This window comes from Hydractinia symbiolongicarpus, chromosome 6, assembly GCF_029227915.1.
Source record: "Hydractinia symbiolongicarpus strain clone_291-10 chromosome 6, HSymV2.1, whole genome shotgun sequence".
NCBI lineage: Eukaryota > Metazoa > Cnidaria > Hydrozoa > Anthoathecata > Hydractiniidae > Hydractinia > Hydractinia symbiolongicarpus.
The window spans coordinates 8356875-8384836 of NC_079880.1; the positions used below are offsets into that span (position 1 = coordinate 8356875).

At 33.3% G+C, this 27962-nt stretch overlaps 2 protein-coding genes across 5 annotated transcripts; both read left to right on the forward strand.

The window, feature by feature from the left end:
- The first annotated feature begins 56 nt into the window (after positions 1-56).
- LOC130647447 (uncharacterized) lies at positions 57-3860 on the forward strand. Its single transcript, XM_057453304.1, has 7 exons — positions 57-2033; positions 2370-2426; positions 2655-2677; positions 3176-3206; positions 3294-3300; positions 3655-3706; positions 3833-3860. Exons 1-7 carry the CDS (start codon positions 57-59, stop codon positions 3858-3860), a joined length of 2175 nt encoding a protein of 724 aa, XP_057309287.1.
- On the forward strand, positions 3827-27962 carry LOC130647915 (nuclear receptor coactivator 7-like). 4 transcript variants are annotated; one of them, XM_057453919.1, is made up of 15 exons: positions 3827-3965; positions 4545-4652; positions 16261-16404; positions 16580-16699; positions 17013-17200; positions 17917-18674; positions 18873-19059; positions 19824-19929; positions 20189-20248; positions 22991-23073; positions 24357-24426; positions 24797-24949; positions 25509-25610; positions 26758-26831; positions 27122-27962. In XM_057453919.1, exons 1-15 carry the CDS (start codon positions 3927-3929, stop codon positions 27255-27257), a joined length of 2328 nt encoding a protein of 775 aa, XP_057309902.1. In that variant the 5' UTR covers positions 3827-3926; the 3' UTR covers positions 27258-27962. The 4 variants fall into 4 exon arrangements, with proteins under 4 accessions (XP_057309902.1, XP_057309901.1, XP_057309905.1 ...); XM_057453918.1 differs by lacking the exons at positions 3827-3965; positions 4545-4652 and adding an exon at positions 4893-5200; XM_057453922.1 differs by lacking the exons at positions 3827-3965; positions 4545-4652 and adding an exon at positions 7428-7708.

The following is a 27962-nucleotide window of genomic DNA, read 5'->3' on the forward strand; positions in this document are numbered from 1 at the left end:
AAGATGCTGTCAGTTTGAAGATTGAAACACTTGACTTCGCAGATGCCAGCCACTCAATGGTTTGTGTCGCCATCTACGGAAGATTTCTCAGACGTAATGGGCAATACTCCTGTCAACTCCTCTTTGGCCGAACAAGATCTGTGCCAAAAGATTTCACCCAACCAAGGGCAGAATTGTATGCTGCAGTTATCAATACTCATACAGGAGAAACCGTAAGACGCGCTTTGAAAAAATGGCATCAGTCATCAATAAAGTTCACTGACAGCCAAATCGTTTTACATTGGATTGAAAATGAAGAGAAGCCTCTTAAGCAGTATGTACGAAACCGAGTTGTAGAGATTAGAAGATTCACAAAGAAAAGTCAATGGTTTTATGTAAACACCACCAACATGATTGCAGATATCGGTACCAGGAAAGGGGCAACCATCAAGGACATATCTGAATCATCAACGTGGATCAATGGATTTGACTGGATGCGGGGAGATCAATCTCAATTCCCTGTCCTGAGCGCTAGAGACCTATGTTTAAATGATTCGGAAATCAAGGAAATCAGCAAGGAGACTCAAACTTTCTACGTCACCAGGAGGGAAGATCAAAGATTTTCAGAGCGATACTCATTTTCAAAATACCTGATTGACCCAAATCGCAAGAACTTCCACACTATTGTTCGAATACTTGCTTACGTCATTAAATTCTGTGATGCAATCAAAAACAAGTGCTCATCAACCATTAACTTTGTCAAGTCAATACATCTCACTGAAGCAGAAATTCACCTAGCAGAATCGTATTTCTTCAAGAAGGCAACTCAGGAGATTCTGCATTTCGTCGAACCACGTAAATACGAACCCATCTCAACACTAAAGGATGGAATTTTGATTTACAATGGTCGTATTCTGTCAAGAAACAATGCAACAATTGTTGGAAGATTCACTGAAGCCATGTTGGACTTGACTGCATCAACATTTTGTGTTCCATTGGTTGACAAAAATTCGCCTCTTGCATTCAGCATCATCTATGATGTTCACTGGAACAGCAAATCAAGCAAACATGCTGGGATTGAGACAACCATTAGGGAGGTCTTAAAGAAAGCCTATGTCATTGATTGTCGTCCATTAGTGAAGATGATCAAGAAGTCGTGCATCAAATGTCGCCTGATCAACAAGAAACAAATTCAAGCCATTATGGGCCCGATTCCTACATCAAGCATGACCATTGCACCTGCGTTCTATAACACTCAATTGGATTTGAGTGGTCCTCATCAGTCATTCTCACCATCTCACAAGAGGACCACAGTCAAGATCTGGCTTGTTGTGTACTGTTGCTGTTCAACTTCAGCTGTGATGATCAACGTAATGGATGATTACTCATCGACAGCATTCATACAATCCTTCACCCGCTTTTCTACCAGATATGGCTTTCCGAAGAAAGTGTTCTGCGATGAAGGTTCTCAACTCGTTAAAGGATCAAAGACCATGAAGCTGAATTTCACAGATATAAAAACACAAATGTTTCGAGAACGAAGCGTGGAGTTCGAGACATGCCCTGTCGGTGGCCACAACGTTAATGGAAAAGTGGAGAGGAAGATAAAGGAAATCAATCAATCCTTAGAAAAAACAGTCACCAACCAGAGGTTTTCCATCCTACAGTGGGAGACACTGGCATCTATTATAGCAAACACAATCAACAACCTTCCGCTTGCTGTTGGCAACGTTGTCGAAGTCGAGAACATGGATCTCATCACCCCTAACAGGCTCATTCTTGGACGAAATAACAATAGAAGCCCTGCTGGAAATCTAATTGTTTCTGACAATCCATCCAAGCTCCTGAAGACCAACTCAAAAATTTACGACGCATGGTTCGAAAATTGGTTGCTAAGCCACGTTCCAAAACTGATGCAACAAACCAAATGGTTTTCACAAGATAGAAATCTTCAAGTCGGTGATGTTGTGTTATTCACAAAGGTTGATTCAGCCATTTCAAAAACCTACACCTACGGAATGGTAAAGTCGGTCGAGATTAGTAATGATGGTAACGTAAGACGTGTGCTGGTCGAATACAAAAATCAAAATGAAAACGTCAAGCGCGAAACTTTTCGTTCGGTACGTAGTCTGGTTCTGGTACATGCGATCAATGATCCTGATTTTTTCAAAGAATTGTACGATTAAATTCAAAAGAACTCCTCAAAGAAATTTTTGCCTTGGCGGGGAGTGTGCTGCAACATGAACATTTATAAAGACAAAAATTTCTCCTCATCTTTTTCCACCATTATCTTTTTTAATCACATTTATTTTTTATTATTATGGTCCCTAGGTAATTATATTCAATTGATTATTATCAAAAAATCATGTATGTTATTTATATTCCCTTAGGTCATTATTTTATTTTATTTCTTATGCTCATCTGAGATAATTGCTGTAATTTTTTATGTAATTATTCACTAGGCAATTATTTTTGTTTCAATATTTTTATATAAATAGACACACTTTTCTTCACATCAGTTGTAACATGAGTTTCAAAGAGTACATTTATGATCAAAGTCAATTTTATAACATTTGTCAAATCAACTTCAAACAAGTTTAATTTAAAATTTATATGCACTGGGTACACTCAGTACTATTTACACTGACTACCTGGTAAGTTTTGTTTTGTTTCAGTGTCAGCCATTTTTATTTCTTAAGTGTGTCTTCTTAGGTTAAGTCAAATTTAATATTTCAAACTCAATATTATTGTCACTCTAGAATTTGTCAGTTCAATTTTTTAGTTTATTTAAAAATTTGTAAAAATTTATTTTAGTTTGAACATATTCACAAGTTACAAACAAGTCAATTCTCAATAACCCAGTCCGCATTACAGAAAGAGCTCTAAGGAACGAAAATTATTTTTTTTTTGATTCTGTATTTTTTAAAAGGATGTCAGTTTTCTTTGATTCAAGTTAATTTTTTTTAATTGGACATCTTTCCATTTTCTCTTGGACTTTAGAAAACACTAAACAACTGTATCAGTAAGTTCAACCTATAAATCATTCTCATACAAGTCATACCTTTATAAAGAGCTCCAGTGTAATTAATTGTAATTTCACAAGAAACTTCCAGTTCCTTTTTTATCAATTGGCTTTTTCAAATCGCAGTAATTGGTCATTCTTGCAAAATTTTTTGGAACTATTCATTCCACACAGAGTATTAAAAAATAAAAAATCTATTATTAAGGTACATAAAACTTTGTCCTACCCATTACTGCACACTATGATTTCTAAGATATAAACAGGAGAAAAAATCTTCTGTACATCGTTACAGACGATCTGTGAGAATCATCATCAAAAAAATGAGATCAAATTATTATTTTTGGTGTGTCTTACTTTTCCTGCTATTTATTTATTTTGATATCCTCTTATTTATAGATGTGCTTCTTATTTTAATGTTTTTTGTGAAGTCTTGTTTAAAAAGCCTAAATATAAAAATCTAACTATATAGTCGCTAAAAAGATTTGTCATCAATGTTGCTATACATGTGTAACTGAAAACAAAGTTTTAGAAAAGTGAATATTCTAGTAAATCTATTGTTTTCATCCAGGTCTGTAAAAAAGTTAATTACTATAATTACTGTGATTTGATTGGCTTATCTTGACCCTCTTTTTATCTCCCCAACTATTAAATAGCCAAAGATATTATCAATCATTGCCCATTAATGACAGTTGTAGGTGACGAAACGTAGCTCAAAGGTAACCCGAGGTATAAAATGGCCAACATCATTTTATACCTTTGGTTCCCTTTAAATAGTACTGCTTGATGATAATATTTTATTATTTAACAATCAGATTTACATTGTCATTTTAGGTGTAAAAAGAGAAAAACATTAATGTGATGAAAACACAAGTTTTTGTTGTTCTGTCTGCATATCATATTCACTGCATGAAGAACAGATGAGAAAATGCGGCTAGTTCAGCCACCAAATACATCAGTGTATGATGTTAGTAAGCTTGTTCCTTATTATTAAAGTTCTAGTAAAATTGACCCACTTAATAGCATGACAGTGAATTTTGGACTTATAGAAAAAAATTTTGATCAGGAGTTTTATAACTTACATCTACTATTGGGAAAAAGATAAAAAGGTATTGAAGTTTGAAGGTTTTTTATTGACTTTACCAGCCTATTGGGCCTGAAGCGGGTAGGTTAAACTAGATGTCAGAAATTGGCCTCAGTTATTCTTAAATTGTCCCTGCAAATACAATGCAATAGTTTCATTATTCATTTAAATATTTAATAATAATATTGATGTTAACCCTTGTAATGATTAAATTTTAAGTGGGACAAAAGTATGCTCTTTAATAAAGCCTGGGTTTTGGTAAGTTTAATCACAGAGAAACATATTTTTAATCTGTTTTTGGCATGAAATGTCAGCCTTTTTAATTGGTTTAGTTTAACAACCTGCAGAGACAAATTTTTTGTGTATATTTAAAACCTAAGCCACACAATTCTCAAAAATTTTGTGATGTATTAAATAGTTGTCTTTTATAAATATTCCTCCCTTCAATCATTATTTGCTCAGGTGAAGTCCTCTGACACTGTTGCAAGCATTGCACTACGTTACAACACCACACCAACAGAACTGTCAAGACTGAATCACTTGTCAAGCTCCTTACTTTATCCTGGACAGGTGAGGCGATCGTATATATTATTTTTTCAAAGAACATGGAATACTTTATTATGATTAATCTTAATTTCAAATTAAAACTACTAAATACAGGAAAGCTCTGTTGTATTTTTATAAATTCTTTTTATAAAAGTCTGTTTGAGTATAATATGCAGAATATGATAATCTTTTCTTTGAAGAAATATAGTGTGTTGATCTTTTCAGCAATTATGCAGAATCTGAGGAATTCTTGAGTATTAAAATTCTAGCTTTAACACATTAAATTTATTTGATTATGTATTGATCTTAAATAAAAAAAATGGAGGGGGTGTAGTGAGTTGACCTAAATGGCTCATTCTTCATTTGTTGACGAAGATTGGACAGATCTACATTGTAACATCTTTCAGGAAGAACAGTTTCATGAAAATGTGTTTGTACACTCTGTACAGTATAAGTGCCAGGAGAAATTTACATCATCACAAGAAAATTGTCTTAAAAGCAACACTCCATCATTGGTTGAAATATACAATGAGGAGCAAAAGATTTACTGGAGGCTTGGAAGCTGCTTTAAGGTCTTGCTTATTTTTTTATCATCCACAACACTCCCACATTTTTGCTGATATTAATTTCACTGCAGAAGAGACTTAAGCCTCTTTTTTGCTTACAAAATTGTATTGCAAAGCTTAGGGTAATGGATTTATATAAATTTATTGTTTAATAAAAAACTATGCTAGAATAAAAATCTTACTAAAATCCTCCTTATATAAATGCATTTAGCCTAGAAAAATCTTACTGGGTCCTAGAGAATCTCCCTGGTCCCTAGAAATTTTCACTGTGTCCTAGAAATTCTCACTGGTTTTTAGAAAATTACATTTTAAAAACTAGTCCATAAGCCCGTAGAAAAAAAAATCCACTTAGGCAGAAGAATTTTAGAAAAGATATAGGTTGTTTTGCTAACCTCAGTGCGTATGTTTTTAAATTTTGTTTACCCATTGCCTATAATATGTGGAGCGTGAAACACTGATGAGGAAAATGTATAGCATTATGTACTTCTGACAAACTGTTACAGATATATTTGGGTTTTTTGATGACATCATCAACCTGTTTGTTTGGAAATGGGTGTCTTGTTTTAGCTTTAGGAAATTGGTTTTTGTTCCCAGATGGTCCCCATGCAATTATTTCTTAAGCCTTAAACTTAAATTATTGACGTCTAACTAATGTATGAATGGCAACAACAAGACATAAAAACATTCTTTTTGTAAAAATTTACGGACACATGGAACCTTTGTATTATATAGATTGTGAAAGTGGAAACAAATTGAACATAACTTTAATATCCATTTTTATATTGTGCTTGCGTTGCAATATATATAATAAGCGTCTTTTGCAAAACCTTTTTTTTTGTTCATGATTTGAAGTTAACCAAAAAATGTTTGTGCCAGCCAACTGTATAGTAAACAGACAATTATTTAGAAAGGTTTAATTACATATTTTTCACTTTTACATTGAATGAAAGTGATACTGAACAGTGACGTATCCAGAGTTTTTTTTGGGACTATCGTTTTCTTATATCCAACTTCAAATTTTTGCTTAGATTAGTATCTATGTGAGGCACCACCATTGTTGGTGCAGAAGGAGAAATTTTGGATTTTGAGGTCCCTAGATCGCCGGAAAATGGCTTTGCGGCACTCAAAACAGCAAAATTTTGTACAATTATTACTTGCATTTTATTACATAATTTTATATATTTTTCGTTTTTAGTCTTTGTTGCTGATAAATACCTGTTAAAACTTTCTTCACAGAATTAATACTTACAATAAAAACAAATAGGCCACCTGTTAGTTCCCTGTTTTTTATATGATGGTGACACAAAGTCTGTTCGTTGTAGATTTATTTGAACCTCTTCAAAGTCATATTCCATACTTTTCTTCACTATTTTACAGTAGTGATGGTTTATTAAACTCACAAAGGAAAAAAAAACTTGCACATGTTTCATAACCTGTGAGGGAGTCTGCAAACTTGCGAAGGAAAGGAGAAAATTTGGACGTATTTCGAAAAGGTTTTTAACCATTTACCATATGGAGGCCTCAAAATTGTGATTACCAACCTTGTCCACAGTACTGTATTGATTTCGACGGGAAACTCTTTATGAGCCTACGTTCACAGACGTAGCGTTGGGTCTATAACACAGACTAAAGCAATCGTTCACTCGATTTGTTTTTAAATGGCCGAGTAAAGATGGTGGTAGGCTTGTGAATTCAAAACACTCAAATATTACAAATGTGATTGCATGTATGTCACATCCAAGCAGTTTATTTCTTTTGAAGGATCGCAAATTTGATGAAGAAAAACATGCTACTTAGAGTTTATATTTACTTAACTTACTAGTTTTTTTTTCTTTGCATTTTTTATTTTTTTGGAACAAGAATTGCGGATCCCATACCGGTAAACCGGTAGCAAAACCTCTCTGGATACGTCCGTGCTGAAATGTGGACTACTGTTCACAGTGTATTGTCTTGTTACGGCTATGGTCCATTTACTTTTACTAAAAACACCTAATAAAACCCTGCCCCTTTTGTAATCACCCACATTATACATTTTAATAATTGGTTAGTTCATTGCAATAGCAATAGCATGAAATTTTTTTTAAAGCGTTTTGCTATTTTACTTATTGGATTTAAAAGGTTCAGTTGATAATCTAAAAATGGACATGACATGAACAAATTAAGGTCACCTGAAGAGTATATACCATATTCATAACATAACAAAAATAATTAGTTTGTCTTGAGTCTTTTTAAACTTTAAATATGTGGAAGTCTTTAATGTCATGAATAGACCATTTCTTCTTTTTATATGTCAACTTGAATCTTTCTTAAAGTTTTCATTATTAAGTTTTAAATGAGATAATTACTTTAAAAATAAAAGAAATAATAAAACGACATAGAAAGCTTAATTAGGGATGTTGAATTTCTAAATGTCCACAGATCTGTTTGAAATTAAAATCTAGCTAGACATAAAATAAACTTGTGATAACACTAAAGGTGAAGAGCAAATCACTACATCCACAATTTGACAAATATGTAAGTCACAGTTCATCGTAGTTTTGAGTTGTAAATATTGTTCTACTTTTTTAAAAAATTAAATCTTGATAATTAAAGACAGTTTGGTATAAATTTAAATTCTTGTTTTACAAAAAATGATATTTTCAAAAATAGGATTAAAGACACTTATTGTAAAAACATTTATCTTAATAATGGTTGGCCAACTTGTAATTCACTTTGAAGACAACCAATATACATTTTTCTCCTCAATATTTCATGTGCATAAGTAATATTTCCGTAATTTGTTATTATTATATTTATTACTAGTCGATAAGGCCGGTGAAAAAATTCAAATCAGGAGAACAATGGAAAAGAGAACCATAACTTGAATTTTAATGACCTGTTAAGGAATGACCTGTCCATACACAATTTTTTTTCAGAAATTTGTTTACACGTTGCCTCTATTGTGTAGAGCATGAAACATTGATAAAGAAAATGTAAAGGATCATTACCCAATTCAGTCCCAGGTGGTCCCTACCCACACAGTGAGATATTGAATACATCCACTTTGCCTGCTACAGACAGACTCCTCTATTACTCTCTGTATTATTTTACAGACTGGTTAATAAGGCCCGTGGAAAAATCCACTTAGGCAAAGAAAGAAATAACAAGATTTTTTCACAATTCTTTTTAGTACCTGTATTGTGTGGAGCTAAAACACTAATTAAATTTGTCTATAGGATCGCGCGGTTTGGTCAGCGGTTGAGGACATATATACGTTTAAAAATTTTGGTGACATCAATTATAAAAAAATATTTTTAAGAAATTCGTATACCCGTTGCCTTTATTGTATAGTTCTTGAAATGCTGATTAAGAATGTACTTTTCAGTCATCAGTAATTTTAAACATGTTCAGGGATGTGCCCTTGACAGGTTCAAAATTACTGATTACAGAAAATGTCAAAATTTGCTATTACTTAAATATGACATCACAATTTATGCAACAATTAAATCTGCAATTCTTTAAATGTGAATATCTTAAGAACGAAAAAAGCTTTTTAAAAAATTTAAAAAGACTTGTTTTGAGCTCTATAATAGAAGTCTGACATCATTTTATACCTTGGGTTCCTTTAAAACTTAAAAGTGCTATGCAATGGCTTCACTGATCTTCACTAATACTGTCCTTTGACGTTAATATTGTTTTAACGTCAAAGTTTGGTAAATTACAGAACAATTTTATAGTCAATGTGTTATAGATTTTGTGGAAGAAAATTGTAAAAGTATAATTGACTTTGCAAAAGTCACACTCAGACAAACAGAAGCTTCGTATTATTATAAGAGATTGTCTAAATACTAGTTCTGATGTTTTTATGCACAATGTTTTTACCTAGCAATTTTATGCTGATTCTATCTTTTTTTATGTCGAGGTGAATCTTTCTTTAAGTTTTCATTATTAAGTTTTAAATGAGGTATTTACTTTAAAAATAAAAGAAATAATAAAACGAAATAGAAAGCTTAATAAGGGATGTTGAATTTCTAAATGTCAACAAATATGTGTGTGTGAATTAAAATTCAGCTGGATAAAATTAACACTAAAGGTAAAGAGAACATCACTTCATACAAACATGTCATATAGTTCTTGGTAGTTTTGGGTTGTAAATATTGTTCTACTTTTTTAAAAAATTAAATCTTGATAATTAAAGACAGTTATGGTATAAATTTAAATTCTTGTTTTACAAAAAATGATATTATTTTCAAAAATAGGATTAAAGACACTTATTGTAAAAACATTTATCTTAATATTGATACTATTGATTCTATTATTGACCTGAAGTTGTGTTCTATTTCCGCAGTAAAATTTATGTTAAAAAAAATCACCTTTGTTCCAGCTATAGCTACCCTAAACATTTACATAAATGATTTAACTAGCAGATAAATACATAAGTTTTTCTGAAATCTACACTGAAAATTATGCAGAAAAGAGGTTCCATGTGTTAAATTTTAAATAACCTGTGCCACAAGCTATCCTGAATTCCCCAATAGGGGTGAAATGTAGGGCATAGGGCATTTTTCTTTGAAAAAAAAAACAAGAAATATTTCAAACACAAAAAATGATAGTTTTTTGCCATTTTTTTTTAAAAATGGCACATCATTGCCATTAAAGCAGCAAAAGTTTAACCCGAGGGCTGTTTATATAAGAAAGGGCTAGCCTGTTTGTCAGGCTAGCTCTATAAAAGAGCCAGCTTAAAATCACAGGCTGGCCACAGACACAAAATCACAGACGTCATAACAATAAAGTCCATTAAAATCTTTTTTTTGAAATAACAAAATGGTCCCTAACAACATCAAGAATAAAATCAGTATTTTAACGATGAGATTTTAAAAAATATCACTGCAGTAGCTTAAAAGAATCTCCAGATGCCAAAAATGGAAAACTTCCATCACAACATTCTACAACGTGACAAAACGCAGAAAATCTCTTTTAAACACCGTCCAATCTTTTCCACAATTTGGTTTCTGAATTACATCGATATATCTCTGGACCTAGCCTGGAGACCCCACATAATTTTTCTTGCCACTGGGAAATCGGGAAAATCACACTGGGTCTAACGATTTTCCTGTGATAAGAATAATGACTGCGGTTTTTGATTGGTTAATTCTGTTGTTCTTTGCTCACATGATCAATATCAGAAAATATTTTGTTGTGAGCACGAATGGCCTCACTCACCCGAACAAATATCATTAATCCTTGTATTATTTAAGAGGGTAAAATGTGACCATGCCTACTTTGTGCTTATTGGTTGATTGTAATTTAGGGTTTGCTATGGGATGGATTCAAAATTCATGGATTTGCTTTGACACTTGTTCGCATCTAAGCTTTTGTTTGAGAGAAACTGAATTTGATATCCTCAAGGAAAGCTTAGTTAACTAGGTTACTCTGGAGTCTGTATCATCGAGCTGTGAAAATATCTAACTATGTTAATGGTGATCAAGCCTATTTTTTAGTTTCTTTTTGCATGAAAAATATGAACACAGTTTAAACAACAAGGAAGTAATTTTTAGTAATATGCTAGTATCAACATTAAAGTTAAGTGAGGTATTGGCCGCCTTAAGTGAAGTATTTTAACAATTTCTACAGTTATTTACTTACTTGTTTATGTTAAAATGCAAATAAATGTCATAAAAAGTAATGAAAATGAACACACAAAAATCCCAGACTTAATATACTCGAAATAAACGAAGTAGACAGCTTCGTTATACAAAGAACTCCGATTAATTTGATCTTTGAGAATTTAGAAAAAAATAAAGATATTTGAGCATTTCTGTATAAATATATATTTTAATCTGAAAAAAAACAGTAATAAACAGTATAAATATGTTTATGTGACACTACGCGTTCTGTAGAGATAGATTTATCAATATTATTTCACGCTAGTTTCTATATTGTCCAAGATGAATGTTTTGTTTAAATGACTTATAGTTATTCTTGTCCTACATGGACTATGCAGTGACAATACAGGACTATTGAGCATCTGTAAATATATATTATTATTGGTTCTGTTTTATCAGCAGCTGTGTTTGCATTAACATAGCTTGTGCTAGTAGCTCCATCAAACAAGTTTTTTTCCAGCTGAGATCTCCAATCTTGGGAGCTTGCCTCTCCATATAAACAAAATTTTAAATTCTATTGGAAATAGCATTTAAGCAAAATTTTGCAAACAGGCTTGTCCTGCTACCCAGCTGGCTCAGCATCCATATAAACAGCTTCTTAGGCAGATGTGTAGAATGGGTGATTAATGTTGAAAATGCGCTAGTTTGGGGGTGCAGTATTCTTTACGCAATTTAGATGTGCCAACTCATCATCATCATCATTCTCGGCTTAACGTCCGTTTTCCATGCTAGCATGGGTTGGACGGGGTATATTAATGACCCTCTTCCAATCTGATCTAGACTGTGTTAGATCTAAACTCAACTTCCTCTCTATCAAGTCTGTCCTTATAACCTCCTGCCAAGTCTTTCTCGGTCTGCCTCTGGGCTTTGCCCCAGGAACTATCAAGTCTCTACACTTTCTTACCCAATTATCTTCCTCCATTCTTTCCAAGTGCCCCAGCCAATTCAATCTTCTTATCTGGATAACATCTTTAATTCTACAGAGACTTAGCCTGCTTCTTAGCTCATCTGAACTCTTTCTGTCTCTCAGACTGGCATTACACATCCACCTAACCATTCTCATATCATTCCTTTCTAAACGGTCAAGATCTTCCTGCTTCACTGCCCATGTCTCACTACCATACAACATAACACTTCTTACACAGGCCTCATACAACCTACCTTTTACCTCAATTGACAGGACTCTGCTAGTCAATAAAGGAAGTAACTCTCTAAACTTTTTCCAAGCAGAACCTATCCTGCAAGTAACACTTCTTCCAACACCCTTTTCACTGCCCAACATATCACCTAAGTAACAGAAGTTCTTAACTATCTCTAACGAGCCACTGTTGTACATCATTAAAGCTGGAAATACTTCATTCTCTATAATCTCACCTTTGCAACGCTTGCATACAAACTGTATGCCAGCTCTTAACCTTCCACTAATACTACTGCACTTCTTATGTACCCAATGCTTGCAAGTCTGACAAAAAATTGAGTTACTACCAACCCCTTTCCTGCAAACTCCACAAGGCAACTTTCCAACTCAACTCAAAGATTTTATAATTAATTTATAATTTACCATTCAGCATAAAACTATCTTAGGTATCAGTCTGTGCTTGCACAAGTTACGATATCCTAGATAAACTATTTCAATAATAATGATAAAATGTATTTTTGTGATGGAACTTTTGGCGAAAATTTGGTTTTTTATATCAAGTGTTCTGAGGAATTATTCGAAGGAAGCATCTAATATTATCTATTATTATCATCACCATCATTGTCCTCATCAACGTCACTTTCCTCATCAATGTCATTGTCCTCATCAAATTGAATTTATCTCTAATCTGTTGTTATTATTATTGTAACTGCTTTTATTCTTTATTTATCATCATTACTTGTATTTGTTATTTGTTTATAAAACACTATTCTATCTGCGTATTTAACACAGTTAAAAGAATGTGAAAGGATTTATTATATCTGTGTGTCTGTGGCTGTCTGTCTGTCTGTGAGTGCAAGATATCAGCTAAGAATAATGACAGGTGAAATTTTATGTATTTTCCACAGGCAATTAGACTTATAATAATACGCCAGTTCTGTCTGTCTGTGACTTTTGCAAAGTGGATTATATTCTTCACAATTTTCTTACACAAATTCTTTAAAACATCGCCTATAAAATTGTTCTGTAATTTACCAAACTTTAACGTTAAAATAGTATTGACGTCAAAGGAAAGTTAATTAAGATTAGTAAAGCCATTGCAGTGCACCTAAAATTTTGAGGCCAAATAACTTGGAAACGAGTTGGTGACGTCAATGATTTTTCACCGCGTGGGTAACTAGGGACCACCTAGGATCAATTTGGGTAATTTTCCCAAACCCGGATCCCCGAATCCGTTTCGGAATGGACGGGTTGATGACGTCATCAAAAAACCTTTAAACCCTAATATTTTTGCAATCGTTTCTCAAAGGTACATCATCTTATACATTTTCTTGATCAGCGTTTTAAGATCTATGCGATGGAGGCAACAGGTATACTAATTTCTAAAAAAATATTTAGGGTTTTGACGGTTCTTTGCTGACGTCAGCAAAATTTTTAATCCCTGATATCTCATTAGGCGTTCGTCGAGAACATATGATTCTGTACGTTATTTTGACCAGTGTTTCAACCTCTACACATTACAGACAAAGAATAAACAAATTTCGCAATGTTTTTTTTATCTGCACTGCACTGGTGACGTCAGCAAAACATCTAAAACAACTTTCTTTTTATTGACCTTTTGCCTAAGTGGATTTATCCACGGGGTTTATACACTAGTAGTAATAGAATCAAATTCATACACCTTTAGTACAACACAAAAAGATCCTAATGCCACCCATAAATTTTTGTTTGTGTCAGCACTTCCTTGTCGTGTCAGCAGAAGCTTGAAATTTGTTCAATATATCTATCTGCCTAAAGTTTACTTACTTTAGTTCTATAATGAATTTTAACATCCATTTTAAAGTTTCTGACAGCCAAATAAAAGTTTTTAACAAACTTTCACTATAATTACCTATTTATTTTGCAGGTATAAACTATGTTTAAGGCGTTTTGATTTTTTTTGCCTAAAATAAAAAAATAAAAATTTTTTAATAAATGCCATCTCTCTTTTTAACGCCTCTCTTGAAGGAGGTCCTCAAAATTGAAAAAAGTTATTAAATGCCTCAGGAATTTATTCAAACATTGCAGTAACCTAAAGCAGTGTAACATAGAATTATTTGTTTAAACATCTTTTCCAATTTCCTGTTGAAGTGAATACAACCATTGTGAAAGGATTTATTTAGCTTTCAAAAATTATTCTTACTGTCTGTCTGTGTGTCTGCGGCTGTCTGTCTGTGAGTGCAAAATATCAGCTGAGAATAATGACAGGTGAATTTTTATGTATTTTCCACAGGCTTACAACTAACACTTTTATAAAACTTTTACATAGTTTTGGAGTAGGTGGGGTAGGTTAAAAATACTTTTAAAAGTTATAAATTACAGCTTAAGCCACCATTATTACCTTTAAACTTTCCTTTAAATTTTTTTCTATTTTATCTATTTGATGATTTCGTTGAAATATAGCTGAAAACCTGAAGATGGAAGAAATGACTAGAAAACCCTGGAATCCGAGTAGTATTTTGATTTGGAATTTTACAAATATTTTTAAACCATATTAAATTGTGGTTGGTCATCAAGCTACACAGAATTGTAAATTATGAGATTTCGACAGTTAAAAACTTCAAAATTATTTCTTAAAGGTTTAAAGCTTCATTGTAAAGCTTTACTTTTGTTGAGCTGAATGGAGTATTCAAGCATAAATATTTTTTTCTTTGCTCACTCATGTGCTACTCACATTATGCTCAAAGAGAGGATCATCCTTAAAAGAGCTGGTGCAGTGTTTAAAGCTGTGTTCTAACCTTCTGCTTTATGTTATTAAGGATAGTCTTTTTATGTGAGATACACTGATATGGTTGTTGGTAGTGTAAGCAGTCATTTAAATGAAAGGATTATGCTTGTGTGAAAGAGGCTTAATTGACAAATGTAAACAAAACTTTACCAACATGAGCATGTTAAAATACTGCATTGATTCGAAAATATTGCATCAAGTATTACCTTCTTGTTGTGATACAATATGGAGTTGTCAGGTAAACAGTGTGTCTATTTAGTCATTTGTTGTCAGTCATTTTTCTCACAGAAATATTCTCACCTAAAAATCGAATGAAAAATTTAAAAAGAGACTGCTAATTTTATATACCGTATTGACATCTTTTTAGTTCTTTTACCTTGTGCTGTAATGTCAAAAAGACAACAAATAAAACATGCTATTTTGAGTGCTGTAGAAGAAAATTAGCACATGCCTAGCGCATGCCTACATACACAGTTAGCATGTTATTAGAACAGACTAGCTGTAAGGCTAATGAAAAAATCAACTTCAAAATAATTAGATGTCGACAATGTGGAGTTTTCGGAAATTTGTTTAGCCATCGCCTCTATTGTGTACAGCAAAAAAGGCTGATCAAGATAATGTGTAGGATCGATTGACTAATTTTAGCCTAAGTTGGCTGATATTTACTCCTATGGGAATTGGCGTTATTTATTTCTACTTGTTTTAAAGTCATTTGGCCTTCGTAATAAATACAGTGCAATGCAATTTTCTAATTTTAATAAGTGACGTCAAACTAATGTACTATTGTTGTGGTGTAACAACAAAATAACTAATTTAACTTTCGACAACCAAGACATGAATAACCATCATTACACAGTTATTATAAGAGACCAGTTGTTAGACCATGGAAAAATTCCATGCTTTCACCTGTCATATAAATCCTTGGTGCCACTACTTCATGCATCCTTCGTGGAAAGTAACAATTCTGCTACTATTTTGAACAAAATACAGCTATTATTATAGAGATTTGAGTAGCAATCTACCAGAAAGTGTAGCGGGAAACAATGTTAAAGCTTTCTTCTTATTGATCTTACTTTTTATTTAATAAAGTGGTTGTAGTGTTTCGTAGTTATTTGGAAGACTGTTGTTTTATTCAAACGTTTGTTGCAATATACTAGGCAATTCAACATTATGTTCTGCAGATTCCAAGGTTATAACAAATTTATTGGAGCAGTCAAATCTGTTGTGCAATTTTTATGATTCAAAAAAAGTTTCTGATTTTCTTTGATTGACGGTACACAAAGCCTATATTAAATTGACACATAACTCTTCATCAGTTACTCTATTATATTCATGGCAATTAATATTCAATTAAAAAAGTTTAAATCGTCCATGTGTTTATTACCGAATGACTGACTTTTTTTGATATATTATTAAAAGCTCTCTTTAGGAAGAACAGTTAAATGGCACAAGTGTTTTAAAAACTGTCAGAAAACTTCTTTAGCTTGTGCTTAAAATTTTTCTCTCTCCTCCATAGACACTGTTTGTTCCTCATAAATCTGATCATAATGAGGAAGAATGTACAGGTAAAGAAACGGAGCAACTGGTGACAATTGGGAAGCAATCTTCTGATTCAATCCTAATATCAACTCCTCACTGCTCATCTCCATCAAGAGAAATGGTATGAAATATACACAACTTTCATTTTTTTAGCTTCGTATTTTGATAACAGAGTGGTTTAAAACAGTTACTTAAAATTTTTAAGACGATGGAGTTTTGTTTTTTCTAGAAAAAACTTTAAGATATGTTTGGAAGGTAACATTTTTGCATTATTTAAGTTTCTTTTAAAATTTTAGACATTTAGTCCAGATCAAAATCTCGAACATTTGCTAGGCTTAGACTATCAACATTCCTGCACAGATGAAATTTCTGCAAAGTATTTGAAAATTAAATCGAAGTACATCACTGATGGACAGGTAAGTCCAAACATTGCTGCTCTTTTTTATATTTCTGGTAAAATAATTTTTCTTAAGCTTTTCAAAATGAAACTTTCTTTTTATCAGAGCAGAATAAGTAAAATCTTGTGATGTAAACCTAAACCGACCGTGTCATGGGATACAGTTTAAAAACCTGGAGCAGCACTTAAAAAAAAACTTTTGTAAGAAATCATTTTTGCTTTTGCTGGGTTGTTTTCTTTCTTAGTATCTCTCATTTGATGTAAATAAGGATATTGTGTTGTCAACTTCAGAATTTTTGAGGTTTATTCTTATCGAGCACTTTTATTTTTAGGGTGTTGTGTCTGGTGTGCTATTGGTTACTCCACAAACAGTAATGTTTAACCCATGTGTGTCAGACCACTTAGTCATTGACAGAGGACGAGATTGTTATGTTGTACGTCTTTCTTTAAAAGCTATTTCGAGACTTGCGTTTTTCGAAGATATTGCTGCTATGGTGACTGGAGATATTTCAAAACAATTGTATGTGGATTTTTTACATTATCATGAACTTTGTTAGGGAAATAAGTAGGTCACTTTCTACTTAACAAAGTTTATGTTAAGTTTTCCACCAAGCAGAAGCTTACCATGTGAAGAAAAAATTCTCAAACTTCAGAACTAAAAAGCTTGATAACTTTCTTAGTGTTATTTTCGTCATAAGCAACTGATACAGACACATAAAAATTAATAAAGTTAATCGATTTGTCCCTGCATGTTTTTTATACTGGAAATGTTTCATTCTCAATCTATAAATTTATATTATGGTATTATCACAATTAATTTTTTAGCGAAAAATACAATTTAAGTGCAAGTCTATGAGGAAATAGTATTTCGACTATGTATTTTGTTAAATTTGTGTCCCAGTAACGTAAAAAGTAGGGGTTATTTTGAACACAATTTGCTGACATCAATTTTTATTTCTTATCTCTATCTTCAAAAAGCTTTATAGCACTAAAACATTTTGCAGAAGAAGTTGAGCCAGCATGGGTAGAACGTACCAACCCTATTTTACAAATACTAATCGTAAAATGTTATTTGTAATTATATAGTATTTTCTCTTTGATTGTGTACTCATATCTTCGATGTTATTAATTCTAATAGTTGATGGACTATAATGTGTCCAAACATGTTAAACGATGCATAGTTTATCTTGCAACTGTTGATGTCACTAATACTTATATTAAAATATTTTAATTTAGTCATCCGAAACAAAGTTTTTCCACTTTCACGTTTAATTCTTTACCCAAGCCTGGTACGATAATATGTCAAACAACAGGTGAAGAGTTTAAATTAACCTCTGCACAAAAAGAGGACGAAACTATACAACGAGACTTACAAATGCTTCATATACAACAGTCACGAGAAAAAAATTTGTACAAAGAAACTGAAAAAAAAGAGGAGTGTATGAGACAGGAGGTTAGTGCTGATCAAGGTATTAGCAGTCTCGGTGGAAGCATTTCTACAGATCATACAATCACAGACGACACCTTAACCTCAATAAATTCGCATTTATACCGACAGCGACACAATGATGAGGATACTCATGAGTCTGAGGATAATCATCATGATTTGTCATTGTTTATGGAGCAAAGTCACGAGTCGAGTACACCAAAACATAAAGCAAAACTTGTAAATAAAGCACTACACACACAAAACAACGAACATTTCTATGATGGCGAAACTTCGCCACATAGAAATAAGTTTACCAATGTCAATGTTTTACAAGATAAAAGAACTCTTGTCTCTCCAAGCAGCGATTTGAGTAAAGATAGTGGCATTTCAGAAATAAATACAACAAACTTTAGTCAACATGACTCACAAGATAGTGATATTGTTGCGCACCCGCCTCTTGCGAGTAGGAGTTCATTGAGCAATGAAGCGAAACAGTGGTTGGGTAATCGAGGCATTCGTCTTTCCTCTATGTCTTCTGATAATATAGCAACATCTTCTCAGCAAGGTAAACGAAAGTTTTGTTAATGTTGCTAGAGACTAAAAAATTAGGTAACGTGCAATTTGTTTTTTTTAGTGTAGAAATAAAGAAAATGGATAATGTTTTTTTTGTTTGTTTTCCGAAATAATCTGAGTTATCTAAGCCTATAAAGGCTAAAAATATGTCAGCTGTAATAACATCTGCTTATTGTATTCTCATCTTCAGAGGATATCTCGGAAGAAGTTTTACCTCGACCAGCTAGTAAATACGATGACGACTTGATATATGTAGCTATCAAAGTGCACAAGAACTACTGGCATACCAACAGAACGAAACAGAACAATGTGATGGGTATCCCACCCAATCGAGACCAAAAACGTAGACAGCATTGGTTTGCTATTCCAAAGGAGAGGTGGGCAAACTTTTTATGTCTACTTGGTTCTGTTGTTGTTCATTTGTTGCTAAATGAGGTGAATAGCAGAGAAGTATCGTCTTCCCTCTCTTTCACGTTTTGCTTCAAATTAAAAGTAAACAATTAGTGTAGTAGAACTTTATATGTGAAAACTTTTTCATTCTTATTCTCGTTCGTTGGTTCGTTCGTTCATTATTTCATCTTTTCATTCGCTTATCAATTTTTTCGTCCATTTTTTCATCCTTCCATTCACTTATCAATTTTATTGTCCATTTTTTCATCCTTCCATTCACTTATCAATTTTTTCGTCCATTTTTTATTTATTTATTTGCTTACCATGTTCAACCAAAGAAGTTTTTTTTTCTTCCATTTAAACCAACTCTACTTTGCATGTTTGTTCACTTGTCTCAAAAGTGTAAACACGTTTGAAGCTACAAACTTCATGAATTCTAAACTGTTCATCATGACGCTACTTGCGTTCATTCTTGATTACATTCTGGAAAAGCCTTCACGGTTGAGAATTCAATTTCGGTTAGTGGCATTTTTTGCCACTTCAATTTACAGGGAACTCAGATAAATGCTTAGACACGTGTGTTGCCACACCATAAATAATACTCTACTTAATAGATATGTTATCACGCGCGCCCTGGAAACATAATATACCTAGATTTTGTTTACAGTGTCTTCAGCTTACTGATAAGGCCTTCGCTGTTTTTTTCTCATGTGTGTTCATCTTTTAAAGTCGTTTACATTTTTTATTTTAGAGTGGATCAATTTTACGGTTTTCTACTTCAATGGAGTCCTGATTCTGATGTGCTTTTAAGTAATGCTTCAACTCCTCGTTCTGAAGAATTCCACGATACAGAAGAGGTTTATTCTTTTTATATGCTATCTTAGAAGGTTGTTTTTTACTCCGGAATAAAACAGCAATTTCGATTCTGCTGATTTTTTATTTGCTTGGGTAGAAAGTTTTTTTTTATCAGTGGAAATGAAAATGGTCGTCCGTTTTTGACTTCCGTACTAACTAAATCAATCAATTTTATAAACTCGTTACATTTCAGGGTGGGAATCAGTCTGCTTCACAGTCAGTATTTGATATTTTGGAACAGTCAGCATTTTTCTTTTACAGGGCTTAAACATAGTAGATGACGCTTTTGCTAACTCCCCCGCAACGTCGCTGGGATACGAGGTATGGTTACTTTTTTTGTAAAGTTCTTATTTGCTTGAATACTTCCATGACAAAAAGTCTATACAAATAAGAGTGGCCATGCGACAAAAGGTGTTTAAAAGAGTACCAAGCTGGCCTGCTGTCTGTTAAGAACGCTGATACGTGACCTGGTTGAAATTGTAAAGGCTTTTGTACAGACAATATCCAGAGTTTGAAATTAAAACATTTTATTTGAGTGTCTTTAAACAAAATTTGTTCCACCACAAGCGTTTTTATCAAAAGTAATATTCTTGTGAAGTTGGATGCTTAGAATGAGTTTTAAATAGATTTTAAGTTAAAATAATTAGGAGAAACCAAGTCAGGTGTAGTAGAAACCAGGTCAGGTGTAGTAGAAACCAGGTCAGGTGTAGTAGAAACCAGGTCAGGTGTAGTAGAAACCAGGCCAGGTGTAGTAGAAACCAGGCCAGGTGTAGTAGAAACCAGGCCAGGTGTAGTAGAAACCAGGCCAGGTGTAGTAGAAACCAGGTCAGGTGTAGTAGAAACCAGGTCAGGTGTAGTAGAAACCAGGTCAGGTGTAGTAGAAACCAGGTCAGGTGTAGTAGAAACCAGGCCAGGTGTAGTAGAAACCAGGCCAGGTGTAGTAGAAACCAGGCCAGGTGTAGTAGAAACCAGGTCAGGTGTAGTAGAAACCAGGTCAGGTGTAGTAGAAACCAGGTCAGGTGTAGTAGAAACCAGGCCAGGTGTAGTAGAAACCAGGCCAGGTGTAGTAGAAACCAGGTCAGGTGTAGTAGAAACCAGGTCAGGTGTAGTAGAAACCAGGTCGGGTAGCGTTGCAGTAATTATTTTATCTGGTTTCTAATAACGACGGTCTGAGTTTTTTTTCCTCATCATCATCACCATCATCATCATGGAGTTTTCCAACCTTTAATTTAAAAGTGTTTATTTCAAGATGGATTCTGCTTGGAACATGTTTAACCAGCAGAGTCTTGTCGACTGAGATAAAAGGCAGGTTGTATGAGACCTGTGTAAGAAGTGTTATGTTAAACGGTAGTGAGACAAAGTTAGTGAAGCAGGAAGATCTTGACTATATGGAATGATATGGTGAGGTGGATGTGTAACACCAGTCTGAGAGACAGAAAGAGTTCAGATGAGCTAAGAAGAAGCAGGTTATATATTTGTATCGTTGGATGGTTAACTGGAACCTCCAAGGGACCAGAGAAAATAGTTCGACTTAACGAATGTTCGACTTAAGCGAAGCTCCCGTTAATTCGAACTTAGACAAAAATGAGATATTAGTTCGAGTTAAGGCAATTTTTTTTTCAGACTCTATAAAATTTACAAATGTTACAATCTTGAAAGTTTTCACTGAAATTCCAAATAATTCCTAAAAAGTTTGCATGTCGGTTTGACGTAACAAAAGTATATTTTAAAAAAACAGAACTTATAATTTAAAAGAGGACTGTAAGAACTTGTAAGAATTTTTTCTAACCTTCTCTTCTACTTCTCCAGCCATTTGTAGGATCAAGACTTTCAGCAAATTGAAGAGCCTTCTTTTTTACCATATTGTCATCAAAAGGAACATTTCGCCTCTTTTGTAATGAGAACCTCTTTTTCGAAATTCAAAGCTACATTACATACCAGCACTCATTTTTTGAATATTTATTTTCTACTTAGACACTAAAAAGTTCGAGTTATCTGAAGAAATTAACTTAAGGGGGACCAAAAATGGTTTAAGAAAACGAATGTTCTAGTTATCCGGGGTTCGAGTTAACGAGTAGTTTTTATGAGGAAGTATTAAGAAATGTCTAAGGGACCGTAGAAAACAGTTCGACCTAATAAAATTTCCAGTTAACCGGTGTTCGAGTTACCGGGAGTCTACTGTATAAAGAAATTGAATGAAAGATACGAACGCGATAATGAACAGAAAACTTTGATTTAAAACATGTTTTACCTTAATAATTTTCGCCAAAGTTACGCGCTTTTTGGATTTTGACCAAATTAACAAAATTTTTGTTTGTAAAAATTAACATCCGCGAAAAAATTGCCAGTGCTTTGCAAAATTTTATCTATGATGAGAAAAAAAAGCAGCTTTGTTTATTCTTGTTGACACAGAGGAATAAATGGAAGGCTGACAAACATGACAAAGGACTATTAAAAGTGTACTTGTTTTTAGTGAGAATAATTTTCAAAAATATTTTATAACGCCATAATACCTGCGAAATGTAATGACGATATTTAAAATATTTTTTTTTATGAAGACCACTATTGATGAAATTTAACTTTCGTGTTACGTCTCGAATTAACCTGAAGCAATGTTGGTGTGTTTTCAGAAAGAAAGAAAAAACCTGGGGATGAGGTTGAACTACAACCCTTCTGATCCAAGCTATGGTATTGTACAAGAAAGTCATTTTGTGGTCAAATTATTTCTAACTATTTTAAAAGTTTATGTTACGTAAACAACTGTGGTATTGGATCGCCTTCTAGCTATTGTGTTGAAAATGTCAACTTGCCAACATTAGCTTTCTTAACAGGCTATCGAGTATTAGCAATATATGTAACCACTGCAACCATAACTACGACGTACGTCAGCTAATAGCGTCGGAATATTTAATGCAAATAGATTATTGATTTAGTAATGTGACATTTAGCTAGCTGTTGACGTTCGAAAACCCAATTTCTTTTTCTTTCGCGCAGCAAAAAAAGTTGTTTATTGCTGTGTTCACTGTATTTATATGTTGCCTATTATATTCTTTGCTTTTACAGAAACTAACTTCAGAAGATGCAATTGGCATGAAAGCACGTGTGGGGAGTCTAAACAGCTGTGCAAGTAAAACATCTTTACGCAGGTAAATAAAAAATTTTATTCTCTTTTTTGATCGGAAATTTCGTTTCCAAGAACGTTTCCGTTCTCTTTTATAATAGCCGAATTTTGTCTATCTCTGCGCAAAATGGTACCTCAAGTAGCGAGACACACAAAATGCGAACTCGTGCATTTATCCACGGCCCCCGACTAGTTCTCTTTTATAATTCTTTAAACATTTGAACACAATGTCGCATTGCAACAACATTCCAAAGTGAATACTTTGTAGTTATTCGAACTCTGATGCTTCAATCGCGGTCTTGTTTACACTGCCGACAATGTTTATGAAAGAAGAAACATTGTTTTTTCAATAAAGGAAGCTAAATACGCAACAAATCACAAATCAGCTTTCTCTTGTGTTGCAGTTGGAGTTATAACTCAAATAATGAATTATTGATACTGTTTAATTGCCAACTTGAATTAAATGGTTGACAGGGAAGTGAATTCCAGCTTGAAATGTTAGTATGTGTGAAAAATTGAAGAGGTTTCTGTATGAGTGTTGAAATATTGATGAGTTCTTAGATGTAGGCGGTTTTATTCGGTTTACATAGAGTAGAGCTACGTGATTTTAATCTAATCGACATATTTGATAACAAAAAATAAAATTTAGACTACCGAAGTGTTTTTTGTGTGTGTAGTCTTAGCAACTGAGACATTTTTCAAACTTAACGATTTCCTAAGATGAGAGAGCTGCAGAAGGGCTTTATTTTTATCTTGCTAAGAAAAGATCAGTTATTATTTTTGTTGCTGAACACGTCACCGCATTTTCGACAATTATTTGAGAAATAAATCACGAAGTTTTTTAAAGAGAAAGTACTTAAAGAGAATTACTACACAGAAGAGAGTTGTATATCATAGCGTATAAAGAATTTTTTATCTGACCCGTGTTGAAAGTCATCAGTTTATGTTAACCACTTCCATGGAAAGGTGCACGATGTTACCGTTCGAGTTGCAAATGTTCGGCTTACCACCATCATTAAAATCGAACAAATCGCCCTTGCATCGAAGGACACGTATATTTTCTCGAAGAAAAAAAATTAGGTACTTGTTTTCGAAATAAAAATGTTCGCAAGTAAAAGTAGGGAAGAAGAAATTTGGATTAAAAAACTTAGAAACCTAGATTTAGAAAAATGAGGATTTCCGCGAACTGATTTTTTAAAGTTTTTTTGCGAATCTCTCTCGTACTTTGTTCTGTTTACATTAAAGACAGGACGTTGTGTTTTAAACGTTTATTGTTCACCAACAGCGTGTATTTCATTCTTTTTTTAGTCTCGGTGACGATGAATCACCTGATTTGTTAGCTGATTCACAATTGCTGACAAAAAAGCAAGTTCGAATGGTTAGTACAGCCTCAATCTAGAAAATAAATATACTGTTAAAAAAATGAAACTTAAGGCTTAAGCGTTCGAAAAGTGAGACACGTGGAAATACGATATTTTACCATCCCATTCTGTCATTATAAAAGTTTACATGGCTTAATATGGTGTCTTGTTGAGGTTTTGTGGTAGTTTCAAGCATTGTCTTTTATTATTAGCGTTCTTACAACTGTTATATATAAAAAAAACTCCCAACCACTCAAAAGGTTATATTTCGAGTAGGGAATTATCGAGAAGACACGTTGATATCATTCTTTGATATCAGTCGTTGTAAGATATTTTTTGCAACTTTATTCTATATTTTTTTCAACTATTTATCTGCATTACATCTAGTTGGCGCGCAGGTTACCTTCCCGAACTGTTGGTCATAGCTGGGAACTTGTGTACAGCACACATCTTCACGGTATCAGCTTGTCAACACTGTATAGAAACTTTCAAGACTACGACACTCCCGCTGTGATTATTGTCAAAGATGAAACACAAAAGGTATGAACTTTAGATTTTATTTTCAGTTGATGTTTTATTTTTTTTTAGGACACAACTTTTGTAATCAAAACTACTCGATATATACTGCTTAACTAAGATTTAAGGACACATGAATTTTAAATTTTGTAAAGCAATCAGAACAGGTCAAAAAATTGTTTTTTTTAAGAATAATTGAGGTTGATAATGCTGGCTTATAAAAATCCGTGTACTTGTCTTACGATCAGAATAAGGAGATTCATTCAACTTTTTATTCTAATGTGTTATTTGAATAATCGAGGCACCTATCTTAATTATATAACTGCTACTGTAAGTAAGTGTAGCCTTCTGAAGTAAAAAAAAAGTTATTTCATGCCTTATTTACACAAAGTTTATCGTTTACTTTGGTTTGCTGAAGTTCTGATATAGTTAGTCAAACTGTGTATAGTTTTTCCATTTTTCCTCTATATTTCGGTGCGTTTCTTTTGGAACACTAGTATAATTTTTCCATTTTTTTCCTCCTTAGGTCTTCGGTGCGTTTCTTTCGGAACCAACAGTATAATTTTGCCATTTTTTTTATTAGGTCTTTGGTGCGTTTCTCTCGGAACCACCAAGAGTGAGCGATGGTTTCTTTGGTAATGGTGAGAGCATGTTGTTCACTTTCAATGAGCAAAACAAACTGACGGTAAGCTGTGCTCTTTCAATGAACACTCTCTTTGCATTTCATTGTAAAATCTTCTCCTGGTCTGTTGTGAACACGTGAAACATGAACTCGCATTTCATTGTAAAATCTTCTCCTGGTCTGTTGTGAACACGTAAAACATGAACTCGCATTTCATTGTAAAATCTTCTCCTGGTCTGTTGTGAACACGTGAAACATGAACTCGCATTTCATTGTAAAATCTTCTCCTGGTCTGTTGTGAACTCGTGAAACATGAACTCGCATTTCATTGTAAAATCTTCTCCTGGTCTGTTGTGAACTCGTGAAACATGAACTCGCATTTCATTGTAAAATCTTCTCCTGGTCTGTTGTGAACTCGTGAAACATGAACTCGCATTTCATTGTAAAATCTTCTCCTGGTCTGTTGTGAACACGTGAAACATGAACTCGCATTTCATTGTAAAATCTTCTCCTGGTCTGTTGTGAACTCGTGAAACATGAACTCGCATTTCATTGTAAAATCTTCTCCTGGTCTGTTGTGAACTCGTGAAACATGAACTCGCATTTCATTGTAAAATCTTCTCCTGGTCTGTTGTGAACACGTGAAACATGAACTCGCATTTCATTGTAAAATCTTCTCCTGGTCTGTTGTGAACACGTGAAACATGAACTCGCATTTCATTGTAAAATCTTCTCCTGGTCTGTTGTGAACACGTGAAACATGAACTCTATTTTTTTTTAATTGTCAAGAAAGTTCGGCTCAATTTCGGTTATGACATTCAGTCACATTTAGAAAAAATTCAATTTCATTTTATACAACTGATCGCGCAAACTTGTGGCCACGCTTACAATCAACATTTATATCTCTCCAATCTACTTTTTTTTTTTGTCTCCATCCACATCGGGTATTCTACTTTACAATTAGAGGGAGAGCATATTTTATTTACTTTCGAATTCGAATTTTATTTCGCAAAATAACTTGCAACTTTTTGGTTGACGTTTCTTGTGGGAAGTCTGAAAAGTCGGGCTTATCCTCGGGTTTTACTAAATGAATCAAAAAAGGTGATAGACGATCAATCGTATTCTAGTTTGACAAAGTTGATTGTGTAACGCCCGTTTACTCTCCACCATATACGTATTTTATTGCATTAATTTCTCCTTCTTCTTTTAGCCCTACAACTGGACTGGTGAAAACAACTTTTTTTTGAAAGGTTCAAAAATAAGTCTTGCCATCGGCGGAGGAGAGTATGTAACCTTCTATCTATCTGTCTATCCAATAGTTTGATGTCAATGTTCCGTTTGCTGTTTATATATAGCTATATGCTTTTATTTGTAGCTATATGCTTTTATATGTAGCTATATGCTTTTATATGAAGCTATATGCTTTTTTATGTAGCTATATTCTTTTTACCTACAGCTATATGCTTTTTACATTAGCATATCTTTTTTGAAATACTCGGGACCAGTGTGGAAAATAACGAGGTTTTTTATTCTATCTATAAGAGATAATTTCTTCACACTACTATTTTTCATAGGGGCGTGTTTGGTCTTTGGTTGGACGAAGATTTATATCGTGGTCGAAGCCATTCATGCAAAACATTTGGAAATGAAACACTGTCAGGCAACGAAGATTTCATATGCAGTGGATTAGAGGCATGGTCCTTTGTGTGAAAGAAAGATGATCTCAAGTCAGACGGGAAGTTGCATATCTTGTGGAGACGAAAACGTGATTCAAATCGTAAAGTTAAAATTATTTCTTTCTTAACAGACCGTCGTTAAGAATATCGCGTCACGTCGTCGACATCTTTTTCATCCGTTGAATTAAATACACGACACGAATTTCAACGTTTCTTTCATAACCACGAGGTTTCCTACTTAATCTTAAAACGTGTGGTGAGCTGAAGAACTTTTATGAATTGTTGTCTGTTTTGATGTAAATTTTCTTTAATTTGAAGTAACCTAAGAAAATCATTTTTTGTATATAGCTATATGCATATATAATTCTAATACTCCCCAAATTTTTTATTGTACAGTTTTTGACAGTTAAAATTGGTTTCTTTGGGCAGAGAGTTGAAAGAGAAAACCATTTTTGAACGTCGCACATATCAATAAAGGATACATAAACACCTCATTTTAAAATTCTTTCTCACATCACTTCTGTTTGCTCTCAATCTTCGAGATGAATTGTTTATAGAGAATTATTTTTACTTATATTTCTTTGATAAAGTTCCATACAATGGTTTATTAGGGTCGGGTTATACTGAGGGAAAATATTAATTTTTTTGCTTAATAGATAAAGCTGGTTTTCTATTTGTCGGTTTTACGAAATAGTATTAAAAATGTAATAATAAATAGAATATATGTTATTGTTTGTAA